This window comes from Trachurus japonicus, chromosome 18, assembly GCF_045865225.1.
Source record: "Trachurus japonicus isolate A0001 chromosome 18, Traja_1.0".
NCBI classification, from domain to species: Eukaryota; Metazoa; Chordata; class Actinopteri; order Carangiformes; family Carangidae; genus Trachurus; species Trachurus japonicus.
The window spans coordinates 26,551,028-26,568,912 of NC_140924.1; the positions used below are offsets into that span (position 1 = coordinate 26,551,028).

A 17,885-nucleotide genomic window follows, 5' to 3' on the forward strand; every position below is an offset into this window, starting at 1 on the left:
CACCATATGTCCATGCACAAAATGGAAAACAAATGAGTGCTACATCGGGGTAGTTTGGAGTAACATGTCAGAGCAGGTGTTCAGTACGGTTTTTAATAGTGTTATAGTTGAACTGTTTGAGACAATGTAATAATCCTTTACAAGGCAATAAACTTGTTAATTATCTTCATGTAATTATGCACATTTTAATCAGTGCGCTAAGAGGCTCACAGTACACTGAGACCGATGCTTGAGTCGGCCGCCAAATAACCACTTCTGAACGGGAGAAATCCACAATGTGATATAAGACAGAGTCTCATTTTTATGCTGGGTTTGATATTCAGACAGTTTTTTTGAACGCAGCTTTAAATCATGGAGCTAACTATCAGCTTGTGACTGTCAAAGCTTTCTGTGAGCAACTCAGCGCACGTCAGGAAAGAGATTTTAAACTGAATTTACATTATAATATTTACATATTATGGGATGGAATAATATTAGTTTGACAAAAATGAGAGGATAGGATGGAGAGGTGGAAGTGACATAATGTCAGCTGTGATGGATGGTCCTTCTGAGGCAACTTTCACACCTCTGCTGGTTAATTTTCATTCTGTATTGATCTTAGATAGAACCTGGCTGCATGGAAGTTAGAACAGGAAACACATTCATCAATGAGTGTGTTCACTAGTGTTGTTAATGAGTGAAGCCATGCTCATTAACAACACACACATTGTAATTTCATTTTTGCCGTTAATGAAAAGTGTTTTGTTTTGGTTTTCTTTTGTCTAGTTTAGTTTTTTAAAAAACACCTACGCCAAGTAAGTACAGAATCCAACTGGTTCTCACTAGTATTATGACAGCAGTGCATGGACACACACACACGCTCGCGCGCGTCCCAGATGCAATCAGTATGGCCTTTGCCTTGATCCATTGCGCTCTAACGATTAAGCCTTAGCCCGGCTCACTGGCCTATAGGCCAGCTCTGCTGCTGTGCATCTCATTACATCCCATTCATCACTGCACGTCTGTCTCAACCTCCAGCCCTCCATCACATCAGCCTGCCACTGACCTCCTACTGACCGACACACACACACACACACACACACACACACATCCATGTCGTTCCTGGCCACACAGTTAGAGTACAGTCTGAATGCAGTTCATTTCTCTTGACTTCAACTCAAGGTCTGTGCAAAGTGAAATCCTGGCTTTAGTTTTGATTTACATCACTCACTGGACACGTTCGCTGGCGTTTGTGGAGCTCTATCAATAATATTTGACTGATGATCCAAGTCTAAAGTAAAAAATACTGTATATGTTTACCCACTTGAATAGAGTCAATACTCGTGCTTGTGCAGTTGTGGTGGATCAAACATGTTTAAAAAAAGTTTTCTTCGGAGTATGCAGACATTTCCTTGAACAGTTGGGGCTCGCTTTGGGCCCCCAGCAAAAGAAATACGTTTCCATTCCAATTGATGTTTTCTTAATGTGCAGGGTGTGTTGCATATTTAGTGTACCGCCTCATTCCAGTGGATTTATTCACACAAATTGAAGATGTGCATCCACATACTTCTTAAATAGCTTCACTTGCACATGGAAGATTAGCTTTTCTAATAACTGTAGCCGTCGTGACTAAAATTACAGGTCGCAGAAACACAGGAATGTGCACAAATGTATTCTCTCCATTATACTGTTAAAATATTTTCACCACTCTGTAACCTTTCTGTTAATTGGACCACTAGTACAAAGGGCCTCTCTGTATTTGCACACAGATGACAGTTCATCATTTGCTGTGAGCAATTTCCTTATTATTACAGCTTGGAACCTCGGCGCAAAAGGTCAATATTTGTCTCTACCTCGCACCCACGTGCACTTGTCCACACACGCGCTGACACACACTCGCTGGCCTATCCCTATCCATACCAATGAAACTGGAAGTAGAGATGGTGGGAAATGCACTAACTGGAGCCAGTATGCAGAAATGATTGTTTATAGCAGGAATAAAGTTCTGTACGTTCTGTTATTCCACCTTGAGCTGTCATTTCACCTCAATGCGAGACAGTATCTTTTTAATTATTGCTGCCTGTAAGGAGGAGGCGCTGGCTCCCATCTCTCCACGCTCAGTTTAACGTATAGGAAGATGATATCGCAGCAGGCTCCTGCACTCTCTGTAGTACCATATACTTTTTTTTTTTTTTGAATGCCGTGTCCTCCACACCCGGCCCTCGGCGGTTGTACAGCCCACGAAAGTCGAGTCGAGCGGGTTGTGGCTGAGGTTAATCCTTGGTTTGCCCTCGGCTGTTATCTAATATATAAACAAGAAAAGTATTAATGGAGAGAATCTGAGTCATCGGCGCTCAGCTACAGCTATCCCCTGAAGATCAGCCGCGCCATCTAAGCACATATCAATCTTCCCACTTTCCGCTGGATGTGTCAGTGTTTACTGACAGCAAACATCGCCTCCCATAAAACCTGAAGACCTGACGACGACGGCGGCGACGGCGATGACGACGGCGCGCCGCAGAGGGCCGCGCTCCATCCCCACGACGACCAATCAGCCGGCTGATAATGCAGTGGAAACGAAGACCCACGCCTCATCAGGAGACCAGAGGGTGGCGTCTCGGCGGGCGGCGGTGGGCGGCGTGCTAAACTGGAACGCTCGACACAAGTTTAGGCCTAATCATCTCATTGTCTCGGTTCTGCTTGAGAGGATCAGCAGCCATGCTAAGCTCCTCGGGGCACCAGGCCTCAGCTGCTCTCTGCCATCTTGCTTTGTCTTTGTTTGCTGTTGTTAGTGTTTGCTGAATAGAGGCTTTTTTTCCACTAGGCATTGTTCAGGTATTTGATTTTCCTCACCTTTTCAGGGTTTTTTTTTTTTTAATGTTTTTTAGTTAATTATTATTTCTATGTTGTCTGAAGTGTTTTGTGTTGTGTTGAGGTGCTGTTTTGATTGTGAGAGGAACAGCCTGATTGTCAGCCTGTCAACATGTTTCTTATCAGCAGGAATTCACATCTGTGTTTGTTGAGGAAGACGTTTTCTGATCCTGTACTCGGGCTGATACTTGAATACAAAGAAAATTCTCTTATTAGAAACAAAAGGCTTTAATATGCACAACAGCACCTCTGATACAGCTGAGTCTTCAGTGACTGTGCTGTATGAATTAGACAACTTTAAAGTGTCCTCTGTCTTCTGTCCTTAAATTAAGTTAACACCAGTGTTGGGCAAGTCACTTTAAAAAAGTAATTAGTTGTAGATACTTGTTACTTTCTCCAAAAAAGTAACTGAATTACTACGTTATGAAAGTTTATTTGACGCCTATCTCTATTACACATTATAACCATACTTATAATGAGTTATAATTAGGGCCCGACCGATTTATCGGCGAGCCGATTAAATCGGCCGATTATAGCCCGTTTGAGAATAATCGGTAATCGGCCAAAACTCGCCGATTGTCGCCGATATTTTCAGAAATAAAATGCATGGAATAAGACTTGGTTTTACTTTGAAAATGTTCCCCCATTTGAAAAGATCCCCCAACATTAGGTTATTTATCCTGTAGAGGGGCATCCAACTGCATCCACTATCCACCTCACAGCACAGCAGAGTGACTGATCTGCAGCAGGACACGCTCCGCCATAGCCTTGTCACTCACACACATCACACAGCTTATTAACAACTTGATTAACTGTTAACTGTCTCAAAACCAGTGTTGCTGCTGGCTTTTTTTTTTTTTTTTTTCTTTTTTTTACACCGCGGTCGGGTTGTGAATTAATTAATTAATGCTCGTGACTCCGGCCGTGTTGGGTCCGAGATTCAACAAGCCGGTCGGGTTTTACAGTTATTACCGGCAGTAGCTACGCCCGTTTATCAATAAACACAGTGGATGAGGAGGGTGAGTGACTGAGCTCAGGCTGTGTAGACTGGGGGGCGGGGGCGGCGGTGCGGGTCTCTGACTGCAGCGGGACAATCATGTCTCTGCTCCGTGACACACTGAGCGCTGTGGGACCGGGGCTCGCGGCAGCACCCGCTAAACATTGAAAACAGCGGTGATACGTGCTTCCACGTCGAGTTCAACAAACCAGAAACGTCTGGAACAACACTGGAAAAAGTCGCTTTTCAAAAAAAAAAAAAAAAGAGAGCGAGAGAGAGAGAGAGACCGCCGTGCAGTGTAAAAACAACAACAACAACAAAAAAGTGTCACGTGTCATGACTTCCTGTATCTGGCCCTTCAAAATAAAAGCCCTATAGCCTTTCACAGTTCAGTCATTGATTTTGACTTAATTTTGACAAGACAGTACTCCAAATGTTGTTTTTTCCTGCAACCAATTGACCAATGAAAATTTGGCAGCCCTAATTTATATATTATATAATATATGTAGATATATTACTGAAATTAATAAAATTGTAAAACTTTATAAAAAAAAATAATAATCGGCCGATTAATCGGTTATCGGATTTTTTTCCCCCTAATAATCGGCATCGGCATCAGCCCCAAAAAATCCATATCGGTCGGGCCCTAGTTATAATGCAGTTATAGCACTGTATAACTAATGATCATAGCCACCACAGCTCAATGTCATGATCATAATACTTTATAATAATAATAATTAACAGCATTATAAAGAGTTTTAATGTAGCCTATTACAACTTTGATAATTATAATAAACTCTGATCCTTGCAACAAAAAACAGTTAGCAAGGGACCAGCAATCATGAAATATTATCATGCTTGACCTTAGAAGCCTTTATAAAATGCTCATGATGTGTTATGGTTATTGTTATAAACCCTTACGAGAATTTCTCAGTGTTTATAATGATAGTTAAACACGTTTATAAGCCAGTTATAACACATAAATATATAACTATATTTATAAGGCATTATCGATGTGGGCATTGTCAGCCAGTTACTAACAATTATAATGTATTATAACACCTGACCTTATAAGTCATGATAAAATGCTTTGTAATGTGTTATGATTATTGTTATAAAGCATTATGATCATTTATGAGTGTTTATAATATATAGTTATACAGTGCTATAACTGCATTATAACTCATTATAAGTGCGTATTATAATGCGTTATAGAGATAGGCGTCAAATAAAGTGTTACCACTTTTTTTCATAAAATGCTTAAATATGTCAAATGACCCCCTAACCATAGCCCTAATCTCCTGTTTATCTGGAGTTAACCAACTCACTCAGTATTCCTCCACACAGGCAGGCTCTACGACGTCATGGAGCCTGCCTGTGTGGAGGAGTACTGAGTGAGTTGTGAGTTGGTTAGTTCCAGATAAACTGCTTTTTTCCAACTAGCTGATGGACTAAACACAATTGTGTACAGTATATGACATAGCCTACACTTTAACAGGTTTATTATTTTGTGACAGGACTTCTTGAGTCAAGTAACGGTGCATTTTATTGTCAGTAACGGTAACGGCGTTAGAGCGGAAAAACAGTAACTTTTTTTGATGACTTTTGATGATGCTGTTAACGCTGTTGTTTTATAACGTCAATATTCCCATCACTGTGTAACACACACCAATGCTTTCCCTGTGCAGCCTGTGTGTGTGTGTCTATGTGTTTACCATCTGCCCATAATGGAGCGTGGAATGTCTAGGATTTGTTGAGGCTTTGTGTTGTATGCTCTGGACACTGTCCCGTTTCCTGAACTGCCTCCGTGCTACGGTGCATGATGGTACACAGGGCGTCATGTCACGCAGCACCTGTTTTGTTTGTATATGAACAAAATAATTTGTGAAAAAACAAATGATACAAATATTATACATACGCCACAGGCTCTCCCAGGCAGCAGAGCTGATGATCTGATTAGATTTTGAAGCATCTTGTTGCATAAAATTAGCATCTTTTTAAGAAATAAATGACAGAGCCATAGGTGGGTTATTGGGAGGGTGTTGTTGTTGTTGTTGTTTTTTTGGAAGGAGTTGATTCCGCATGGGGATCGGGTGTGGCTAAACACTGGCCCGTCTGTGGGCTGTGCATGCTAAAGTTAAGCAGAGATAAGAAAACACAACACAGCCAGAGGCAGAGAGCCAGAGAGACGGGGAGGAAGGAGAGAGAGAGCGTGTAGCCCCCGAGGGCCTCAGCCCTATCTGTCACTGTGCCCCCACCAGTCGCCCCATAACTGATCCATGGACACAGAGTCTACAGGTCAACTGTGACAGCCTGCCTGGTGTGTGTGTCTGTGTGTGTGTCTGATGTGGGCGGATCCATCAGTGCATCTGCATTCTGTCCTCCACAATGCCAGCGCCTGTCAGTCTTCAGAGCGTGTGTGTGTGTGTGTGTGTGTGTGTGTGTGCGTGGTCATTTGCCTGCTAATGAAATGAGATCCAGGTAGAGATGTGACGAAGGGCATCAGTGGGTTAGAGACGCGCCAGAGCAATATGTTGCCACGGCAACAGTCAATGAGACTTTGTCCACGTAACGACGGTGGCTCATACAGGGAGAGTGAGACACCGAAAGAGAGAGGGAGAGGAGAGGAGAGGAGAGGAAGAGAAGAAGAAGAAGAGAAGGAAGAAGGAGAGGAGAGGAGAGGAGAGGAGAGGAGAGAAGAAGAGAAGGAAGAAGGAGAGGAGAGGAAGAGAGGAGAGAAGAAGAAGAAGAGAAGGAAGAAGGAGAGGAGAGGAGAGGAGAGGAGAGGAGAGAAGAAGAGAAGGAAGAAGGAGAGGAGAGGAGCGGAGAGGAGAGGAGAGGAGAGGAGGGGAGAGGCGGAAACAAGTCCAAGTGAGCCAGTTGCCATAGCGACCCTCCATTGCAGCTGCCTGTAAATTTCTCTCTCCCCAGTGTAAGTGTGTCTGACTGATGCACCGGCTTTAGTGTCATGGCTGGGTATAAATATGACTGCGTGTGTGTGATGCCCGAGTGTATTACTGGTATTTTAGGGTGTGTGTGTGTGTGTTCTGGGTGAAACATTTGATGCATCTTTCAGCAGGTAATTCTCACACGCACACACACACATACACATACATATAAATATATATTCATAAGCAGGTTTCAAAGGGAGCCAAACAGCCTCCATCTCTCCTCCCTTCTAACACATCCTGTAGTGGTTATTTATGTGGCTGTTCTGCACTACTGCTCTATCATATCCCCAGGCCTACACATGCACACACACACACACACACACACACACACACACACACACACACACACACACACACACACACATACTATATACACTCACAAAGAAGCCAACAGGGGCTGTCACTGTGCCACAGTTCGAAGTCTTGTGTGCCATATGCTACCGTAGGCTCCTGGCAGGCAGAGGTATCATTGCTCTCACTTAGCTGAGAGACTGGTTCAAAGGCCAACGAGGGCCCATCAGGGACCATCCTGCTCACACACACACACATAAACACAAACACACACATACTGGATGCATTTGGAAGCTGGGCGTATTTATTGAGGAATGATGCCAGAACTTATCCACCAAGCTTCAATGAACTTTGTTTCACTAAAAACTCTCTGCTCCTCTAAAATTACCCAGGGGATGTTCAGTTTATTTGTTGAAGATAAAATTTGGGACTCTTTTTAAGCATGTTCAGTAAAATAATAATGAATAAAATGCACCTTTAAGGGTAAAATGTCAAGAAATTATTATTCTGAGGTCAAATTTGAATCAGTCCATTGTTTATATTCACACTTGATCCGCTAAACTAACAAGCTGAGACCTAGTTTTGAGCACTTTTTTGGAGAGATTGACAGGAACCGATCCAAACCCAAACTTTGTGTTGTGTTTTCTGATGCTAGTAGAGACAATTTTGTGTGAAACTTTTCTATTATCCTTCTGTTTCTTTTTTTTTTCTCTACCTCAAGGCAGGATCTGCTAACAATCTGTGCCAGTGCAAAAAATGATAGCATCCAAGAAAACTGTGCTTTCTAGAGATTCCCCTACGGGGGAATTGACCTAGAAAGAGGTTGATGTAGTTGTCCCCGCAACTCGGGGCGAGCTGCAATTTGCATTCCTGGGAATCCCAAGTTCCAAGGTGCAGAACAAAACGAGCAACTTATGGAAATGTGCCGCAGACGTGTATGATGTATTAAGTGGCCGGTGGCTTTTCATTATCTGTTTGATTGTGCACAGAATGTTCCACAGACATCAGCGCTACTCCCACGGGCCTGGTTTGAAATCTGTGTCCTCTTGTCATAACGCTGCTTTTTAACCAATAAATTATACTTGTGGTGTCCAGTTGCTTTCAGCGTGTCTTATTAAAACACCTCTTCTTTGTAAGAGAGAGCACTTTGGGGGCGAACTCTGACACCAGCACTGTGAGCTCTCACTGTGTTGTTCACATTGTAAATTGTGCCTCACATTTGGACATCCAGTTTTTAACTAATTCCCCTGCACCTGCCTTTGTTTTCATACATGCACTTAGTAAATAACCTTGTGCAGGTGGGGACGGTTGCACATGCAGCTTCTTGCGTTGTTGTCGGTCGATCCGAGCTCCAGAATGAAATCAGCATCCTCAGAGGCAGCGGTATTCAGGTTGGCTCTAATATGCAACACTGCTCAGTGATTTCCCTCCAACATTACTGCTTTAATCACTGGGAAACATTTGATTAGCTCCTTGCAGGGGTGTCTCTTCTTGTTGCCTGTTGCTTGAATCATTGCCTGAAATCTAAATTACTCCTTCTTAAGAGCTGGCATCCAACTGCAAGGAACAGTGCAGTTCACGGGCTCTGAAAACGTACTGTCTTTATCCAGCCGAGCAATTCGCTGTTTGCTCAGTATATTATGGGCTAACACAATTTGTGATCAAAGAGAATATGAGAGGCATAAATACAGTTATTGACTTTTTTTTCCTGCTTTCTACTCTCTACTGCCTGCTTTCTAATCCCTGTGTGTGTGTTTGTCTGTGTGTAGATATTCGTGACCGCAGGAAGAAGCCCGTCATGCTGTTTATTCATGGAGGATCCTACATGGAAGGGACTGGGAACATGTTTGATGCCAGCGTCCTCGCCGCGTACGGCAATGTGATTGTGGTTACCATGAACTACCGCCTCGGCGTACTGGGTAAGTGGCCTGAATACTTTCTGTATAGTAAATGGACGCATTCACAAACACAGAAACATCTGCTACACCCAGGGACATTTATGATTCAGTGTCTACGGCCCAAGATCACTTTGTATTGTTGTCAAGAGGAGCAGGGGGCGAACAGCTTTGTTACCCACATTAAAGGCCCCATGTCATATAAAGGTGATTATATAAAGCAGCTCTAGGTTCTGTATTTATACTGTGAAGTATCAAAGTACTCAGTGCACCCAGCCTGTATTCAGACACTGAGCTTTGAAACCAGCTGCCACCACTTTTGTAACCTTGTGATGTCACAACCATGCTACAAGCTCCGCCTACCTGGATGATCCATTCAACCTTGCAGAATTTGTTTTCTATGTGTGTTTACTTACTTTACTATTTTATCACTCAGAAAACAATCAGCCAATCAGAAGAGAGGTGGTTCGGAATCTTCCCTCTTCTTATTGGCTAACCGGGCTGTATTGACTTATGGGGACAACGAGGAGTTTTGGAAAAGCAAAGCGTTTTCACACTACATTTATGAGCCTCCACGCACCGTAAAATTCTTTGACCGGCGCAAGACAGACTCATGTTTTCATTCATCAAGAATTAAAGTCAGAGGTTCGAAGAGGTTCACATACCGTCGTAGTTCCCACCATAAATGGCGATTCAGCAGCGTTATTCTCATAACTCGCCACGCAACCGAAAGTAAGGAAACGCTGGTCGGCTCGACCAGCATTTCCACCACCACTAATAATAACAAAATAACGATAGAGACAAAACGATATATTTATCGAAAATGGGCCCATTAACAAGTGTGGGTAGCGGAGATTCATCCACATTAACGTGAGACTTTTTTATAACCAAATAGAAACTCCTCGTTGTCCCTTTAAGATACAATAAAATATTAGATAAGTGTAAAGTCTGTGACCTTTTAACAAAATAGCAGCAACGGACCTTTTCCCACATTAAATCATCACATCTGATTCGCCGTCCCACCAAACATAAAACAGTCATTTGTGCGCTCATACAAGTCAATATCTCTCTGCAGACTCTTCCTCTGTTCTCTGAATCAATGATTAAGTCAGTGATGGATGGCATCAATAGAATTCATCAATCTAATGACAACCAGTGCATGCGTTGATCATGAGAGCTCACTTTCTTATGGATTTCCTCTGTCGATTATTCCGCTCTTAACTCTCTGGCTGTGTAATTGTCGGGTTTTCTTTCCTAGTTTCCCACAAAGCCTCAAATGGCAAACACCTCACCAAAAAAGCACAGTATTAATGGGTCTCCCATTCACACATACAGTACCAAACAATGTTGGATATATAACAGCAGAGCATGTAAAAACAGAAAAAAAGGCAAAAACAAAACATCAGTATTTGCTGGGTTTTTGCACTGTTCTAATAATTACTTTTACACGATTATGGTGTGGATTTTTAAGATTCTCAAGGCCTTTCATATCTTGGCTGGCGACTGCATGATCATTCAAATTTAATTAGATGAAGGTCACAAGATGCTTCAAGCTTCTTCTTATTAAAAGCAGTGGGACTTGTTCCGTGATTAGCGACTTGTGCGTGATATGTGTTTCTATTTTAGCAGTCACATCAGTTCCGAGGGTGGATCTTCACCACGTTATTCTTTAGATTTGTGATCCTGAACCACCTTTAACCTTTTTTCCATGTGTCTAATGCTCTGATATTTATTTGACTGCTGGTTATACTCGGCTGTAACTCTCCTAGAAATCCCTTTATGAGAGGGAATGGGAACAAGCATGCAAATCAGATATAGATCTGGCGTTTTTACTGACACAGAAATGCACCTCTCGATTCTTCATTTTAACTGCATGCCATCTGCCCGGCGCCTCCATCCTCTGGGTGTCTGTTTTGCGGCTGTATAATTCATTCTGCAAAGAGCAGCGATAGTGAAAAGTAAAATGGCTTTACAGAGTGTTTTGCTTGGAGGTGGCTTGGTTACGATGCACTTTTGAGATGTTACTATCAGACGCAGCGCGGTGAAAAGCGAGGGGAGCTTTACAGGCTGAGTGCAGCACACCGCTCAGGTCGCTGTGAGATGCTGCCACAGTCAGGTATACAGGGGGGAAAAATGAGTATCATCTGTCACCTCGGCTCTCCAGTACAAACTCGTCATCCTTTTCCTGAAAATACACTCGACTTGTCGTCTTTGTTACTCACTGCGCTCTGTCTCGCTCCATTTGAGACCAAGTAATTTAGCTTGGAGAGGAGGAACATGCCTCTGAGGAGGCAGGTGCTAACTAAAGGAAACTAAGTGCATTAGATATTTCATTAGCTGAAGAAAGAGTGGGCTGCTGGAAGCCGTTCTAAAAAAGGCTCCCTCACTTTGATTTGTTTTGTTTCTTCTTTAAAGGACGCTCCTCTGTTGTTTCTAGGAGCACTTACACAGCCTTTACAATGGTGACAGATTTTCATTTGCATGTCATTACCTAAAGTGTTTGCTTTTCAGTGAATCTTTATTGACTTCAACAGCATTTTTGCTTCGAGTGGATAACGGAATGCAACTTTTACCAAAGATCCATGAAGCTGCCAGGAGAGCAGTGTGTGACAGGAGTCAGTTTATATTCCAGTGCTTTTACTAAGCCCTGCTGAAAGGATCATTTTGTCTGGTTTTTTTTTTTACAGCTTAAGTCTTATTTTTATGGATGGTGATACTTCTGTTGATAGAAGTGATATTGATCTGCAAGCATGATGGCATTTCTGGAAAATAAATCATTTTGAGTCAAATCCCACATCCCATGATGTGTAATTTATTTTGTAATAGAAACCTGATCACCTGAAGTTTTCTGTGCTCGACCTGCCATTTGCTTTCCACACACTTTATTGTTATCAGCCTCATGGGTGCACTTCTGCCTGCAAAAATGAAGTGGTTTCAATAATTAGAGTAAACCATTGGGTTGTTTACAACCTGTCAGACCGTTTTTATTTCCCCATCTGATCTGTTGCCTTGTGGTGATAGTTCAGTGTTAAGTGACATAATTAATAGCTACAGCTATGTAGATGTAATATAGCTACTGTAAATCCTCCTTTAATTTCTCCTGGTAAAGCCCTAATCACAAATATACATGTCTTTAGTTTATTATCTGATATTATTCATGAATAAATGTACATGTTACAGCTGTCAAATCAACAGAAATGGACAAAATATAAAATATTTTGGCTATGTTGTCCTGCCTTGAACCTGATATGTAGAATTTTTTGTAATTCTTAATGTGTTCAGCAGAAATATATGTAGTTTCAGGATGTGTATTAACCAGGTTGTGCATTTATGATGGGAGACAGTACAGAAAGTAAAAAAAAAAGAATAAATAAATGACAAGAAGATAAGATAGGATGCCTTTATTGTCACTGTATTTAAAATACAATGAAATTGCAAATGCAAAAATAGAACAAATGAAAAAAAACAAACAAACAATAGACCATCAACCTATGGTCAATTCATTTGTTAACTTAGCATCACAAACTGCACATTTGTCCATTCCTCTATTGTGGGAGGACAGGAAGCGACCGGTGACTCGGAACGCTTTTCACCAGCTGATATCATAAAACCAAACAGGGACTCAGTGAACCGGGCTGACTGAAAGTGTGTGCAGAGTTTTAGATGGATGGAAATGATCCTGTTCAGAGAGAACCCAAGGACGTGGATCACTAACAGAAGTTCAGTTTTCAAAGAGATAAAAATGAGTCAGAAGTATCGGCACCTACCTCTGTAAACGAAGAAAAGAGATAATAGTAAAGTATTCAGTTCTCACAGGTTATTACTGTGTCAGTTCTGTCTGTCAGAGGATCTTATTAATCTCCTCTTGTGAATTTGTGTATATATATTTTTTTCTCTGCAGTATCTTTCCATCTCTCTCTCTCTCTCGTCCCTGTAGTCTGCTGGCATCTCTTGCATTTTCCTCTTCCGGCGCCCGGCGCCCTATCTGTGACACTCTCATCACATTCTTTGAGTCAAGGAGAAAGCAAATTGAGACGGAGTCACTGTCATTTGCATGCAAAGAGAATGCCCCAGCTATCTCCCAAATATGAGAGCCATCCAGTGCAATTTGGCCATGATTGGGAGAAATGTGAGTAATCTTTCACCCCCCCTCCTCCTTGCATCCCATGTGATGGATGGCATTTTCCTTTGACAGAGAGAGATACACAGAGAAGTCTGTATAGGGGGTTAGAAATGCGCATTTGTGTGTTTTAGAGGTGGTGTGAGTGGAGCACGCGTAGCCGCACGCATTCATGCATATCAATGTCAGCTGTGTGGATGCACTGCGAAGGTTCCTGCCTTGTTTGTGCTCCTGCTTCAGCAATCTGACATGCTGATTTGGAGGTGGCGACGCAGGAATTACTGATACAGGAGCAGGACGCCGTCTTGTGAAATGTAAACTCAATATTACGTGTCCGTGTTTGCGCGCAGACAGAAGTGGTTATCTTTGCATGAGATCTTCTCCCCGGTTCATTTTCCAAAGCGTCGACCTCCTCCTGCATAGATTGGACTTTCCAGCTGTTTGTAAGTTCGATGATTGGCTGTTTTTGCTGCAGTAACTCACCAAAGCTACCGCTGAATCACTGTGAGAGTTGCGAGGTCTAACTTTGCCATATGTTTTCAATTTAGCAGGGTATTTAATAACTCTGATCATATAAATGATTGCAGATGTGGCTGAGTTCATCTGAACATGCTGCTGCTGATTAAGAATTAAAGTGGGGGACTTTAAAACTATTTCAAAACTGTTCAGAACACACGGCTCCCACAGTCCTTTAACTAGAATAATATGATAAAATATGGAAATAATATGGAAGCAATTGTCTGAATCAGCTTTTTTTCCCAAGGTTTGAACCCCGATATGGGTCTCTATGCAAATATTGCTAATGCTACTTAACCACAACAATTTATTAACTGTGATATTAAAGCAGAAGTACTGTAAGCGATCCGGTGGTTTTAGCTAACTTCTTGTCAGCCGATGGAGTTATCAGTCCCCGCCCTCGTCCCTACGTCACCACATTCACGCGCATCCCTTGGCTGCACACACAGAGAGGACTGCCCCTTTATGCCGTTCTCTCTCCTCATTGGATAAAGGTTGTAGGATACAAGGAAAGTTTTCTCCTCGGCTTACAGCAGAGCAGAGTGACTGACAGACCCGTGTTTCAGACCAAACACTCTATAGAAGTGATTGCTGTCGGAAGATAGAACTATTTAAGACTTATATTAACACAAACATTCCACTTACTTCTGCTTTAACTGTGATATTAATTCATCATTCCCTTGTCTTTCATCAACTGTCAGCAAGGTGACTTGTTGAGTATCCTTGGTTTCAGTCTTGATGAGCTCTAGCCTCCTTTTTTTGTACCTGATCCTGACCTCTGACCTCACTGTGGAGTGAAAAATCACTACTGGATGACTAAATACCCTTCACACATTCTTTAATAGATGAAGTGGATTTTAGTAGATGAAAAATAAAAAGAGCCGCAGTTTTAATGAGCACATTCTCAGCTTGATGTGACCTTCATGAGTCATGCTGGACAAATGCATTCAGCAGAGTCTATTGAACCGACGCCATAACGTCCACATAATTCCCTCCTTTTGAATTTGGTTTTAAATTGGGGAACAACGCGATCTGATCCCACTCTCCGCCCCCCATCGCAACTGTTGGCGTACAACACAACAAGTCATCCGCCTGCCACGCCACTTCATTAGCTCAGACTCCAGCTCCACTCCCCCTTTTTTTCTGCTCTCTGCTTCTGCTGCCTGTTTAGATCTACTTTCCCCCTGTGGCAACTTGGCCATCAATCCGTCCACTCAAACTCTTCACAGCATCCTATTTGGAGAGTTACAATCCCAGCCAGGACGGCAGAGTCTCTTTGAATGCTGTGGTACAAATACCAAGTTCCAGTTCCTGAGAGAAGGAATGTATTGCAAATATTCAATGTTTTTTTTCTTAGCTTATTTTCTTATCATTTGAAGGCAGCGATTTAGAAATAAAAGCATTACTGTGATTATACCTGCAGAAGTAAGCAGAATATTTGTGTTAATATAAGTCTTAAATAGTTGTATTTTCCGACAACAATCACTTCTATAGAGTGTTTGGTCTGAAACACGGGTCTGTCAGTCACTCTGCTCTGCTGTAAGCCGAGGAGAAAACTTTCCTTGTATCCTACAACCTTTATCCAATGAGGAGAGAGAACGGCATAAAGGGGCGGTCCTCTCTGTGTGTGCAGCCAAGGGATGCGTGTGAATGTGGTGACGTAGGGACGAGGGCGGGGACTGCTAACTCCATCTGCTGACAGAAAGTTAGCCAAAACCACCGGATCACTTAAGCTGTTTTCCCACTAAAATTAGCGGGTCAACGCGGGTTTTTTAAACGCGGGTCGACCCGCTAACAATCGGCATTTGGCACCTTTCCCATTGACCAAAATGAGCCGAGTCTGACCCCCCCGCTGGGGGACCAGACAGAGCATAAACCAGTCGCTCCGCTCTCATCCGCGGTGCAAGAGACACACACAGTCATGCCACAGCCGCCCGCCGCGGAGTGTCCGTCCGCCGAGGCAGACGAGGTGTCTGGCCGACCTGAGCACCAGGACCACGGCGCGGAGGACAGCGAGTCTGCCGCGGCCATGTGACGGACGTCCGCGACACAACACATCAGTTAAACAGACTGTCATTTCTTTTTTTTCAATCGTTTTTGGTCAGTGTTGTTTGATGTTTTGATCCCAGTCTCGAATGAGAGCAGAGCGGAGCAGAGCTTTGTTTTGGTACGTGATAAGAGACGTGACTGGCGCGATGACGTGACGTCACGTAACGTTCAGTGTCATCACGTAAATTAGCGGGTTGACGCGGGTCTGGCGTTCCCACTGCAAGCCGTTCGGAGCCGAGCCGATTAAAGGTGATTTTAACCCGCGTCACTTGCCGAGTCGTTTGACCCGCGTCGACGCGGGTCGACTCGGCTCGGTGCGCCTTTCCCACTGCCACCAAAAGCCGATTGTTAGCGGGTTTAAACGGGTTTTTTGACCAGTGGGAAAGGGGTATTACTTCTGCTTTAATGTACTGTTTATAAATTCTGCCTCTTTCTCTCTCTGCTGATCTCTCTCTCCCGGAGGTTTTACCTGTCATTCATGGATCTGGTTTGGAAACGTTTAATAGAAAACAAAAATAAATCAAGCACATAAAGACAGGGATGGCAGTAATAGAGGTCAAGGGAAGAGAAATCCACACTCTCAATCTTTTTCTCCCATCGGTTTGATTGAGAGATGTGATCTTTTCTCTCTCCAGTTTCCACTGACACGCTTATTTAACGGCCGCCACGAAATGCTAACCACCGTGGAATCACTCACATAGCAGGACACGCCTGACTCTATCCGTATGCTAATGTAGAAATTTACCTGTCTGCGCCCAGACAGACGAGCCTCCCCGGCTGCGGCGTGGCGGAGGGGAGGACGAGGCAGCAGACAGTCTCCAGTCTCCAGTCTCCAGTCTCCAGTCTCCAGTCTCCAGTCTCCAGTCTCCAGTCTCCAGTCTCCAGTCTCCAGCGAGGTCTCTGCAGGGAATTCTGGGGGAGTTAAATATGTAATGAAAAGCTTCACCGGGCCACTGAGCACTTGACCTTGCCTCGGCTGCCTCAGTGACAGACATGCTTACAGTACATACGCCACCTCCACCCCAATGAGCTTTTTATATCCCTCTGCCGCCATTGTGAGAGAGACGTGGAGAGGGAGAACAAAAGCAGCAGAAAGAGAGAGAGGTGAAAATGGGACGGTGCTATTCATTCAGACATTAACAATGATGATGAGAGTAGAGAGGTGGAACAGCGCGGTACGACGCTCCGAGCTGGTTTTTTTTTTTTTTTTGGGTGCTGCAACACTTATTTCGACATACTGTACGCAGCATGGGCTGTGTGTGTGTGTGTGTGTGTGTGTGTGTGTGTCAGTGAGTGTGCACACTGTGGCCAAGATGCACTCACAAAATAGGGTGAGAGATTTTGAGAGATGAGAGAAGTGACAGCGGGAGAGAGAGATGAGAGAGAGGGCAGGGGGAAGGGGCAGGGGCTGGAGGTGGGGTGGGGGTGGGGGGTGAGAGGGGGTAAGGGGGGGAGGAGGGAGGGAGGGGGGCTCCATTTGCCTGTGATGCTAAAAATAAAACCTGCAGAGCTGCTTTTGAGTGTGCACTAGAGCAGACAGTCATCCAGAGCGTAGCACACATGCATTATGCCGAGCCATCTCTTCAATGCTGGGTGTACAGACACATTCACACACACACACACATGCACAGACACGCACAAAGTGTTAAATGTTTTGTGCTCGGAATGGATTCTCCTTAAAGGTACATTGTGTAGGAGTTACTCCCATCTAGTGTTGTGGTTGTATATCGCCAGCAACTCAATCATATTTTTCATGCTGCATTCACGTGAAATTGGGCAGACGGCAGACAGACGACAGCCGCTGCACGTAACGGCATAAACAAGCCTCTATGTAAACAAGTGGTCCATCAGCACGAGGCAAAACAATACACGTGACAATATGTTGTCATGGCGATGTCGTATTGTTGACCTGACCCACGTTTTACCGTCTTTCTCTGGACTTCTGACTCCTGCTCACTGACTTCCGACGGCTGTCTGCCCGACTGCAGGTGAATGCAGCATCAGTGTAACACTCCGTTCCTCCTCACTGCGTTACCGCGGTGACTTTTCACAGACGCCACCTCAACCTGAGCCGACAGCTCCGGTGTCTCCTGTGTTTCCGTGCTTACCTACCGTCACGATTATTATGATTGCTGATTAATGAAATACATACTTTTGAATAATCAATTTTCCTGAATAATAACAGGAGATGTTACACAATGTCCCTTTAAAATGGC

At 43.6% G+C, this 17,885-nt stretch overlaps 1 protein-coding gene across 2 annotated transcripts in view; it reads left to right on the forward strand.

Annotated features, from left to right (window-relative positions):
• Positions 1-17,885, forward strand: part of nlgn2a (neuroligin 2a) — a 214,014-nt gene that overhangs the window by 130,189 nt on the left and 65,940 nt on the right. For both annotated transcript variants that reach the window (XM_085806188.1, XM_085806187.1), the window contains one exon: positions 8,859-9,008. In XM_085806188.1, coding sequence (XP_085662314.1) covers positions 8,859-9,008 — 150 coding nt within the window. The remainder of the gene's footprint in view (positions 1-8,858; positions 9,009-17,885) is intronic.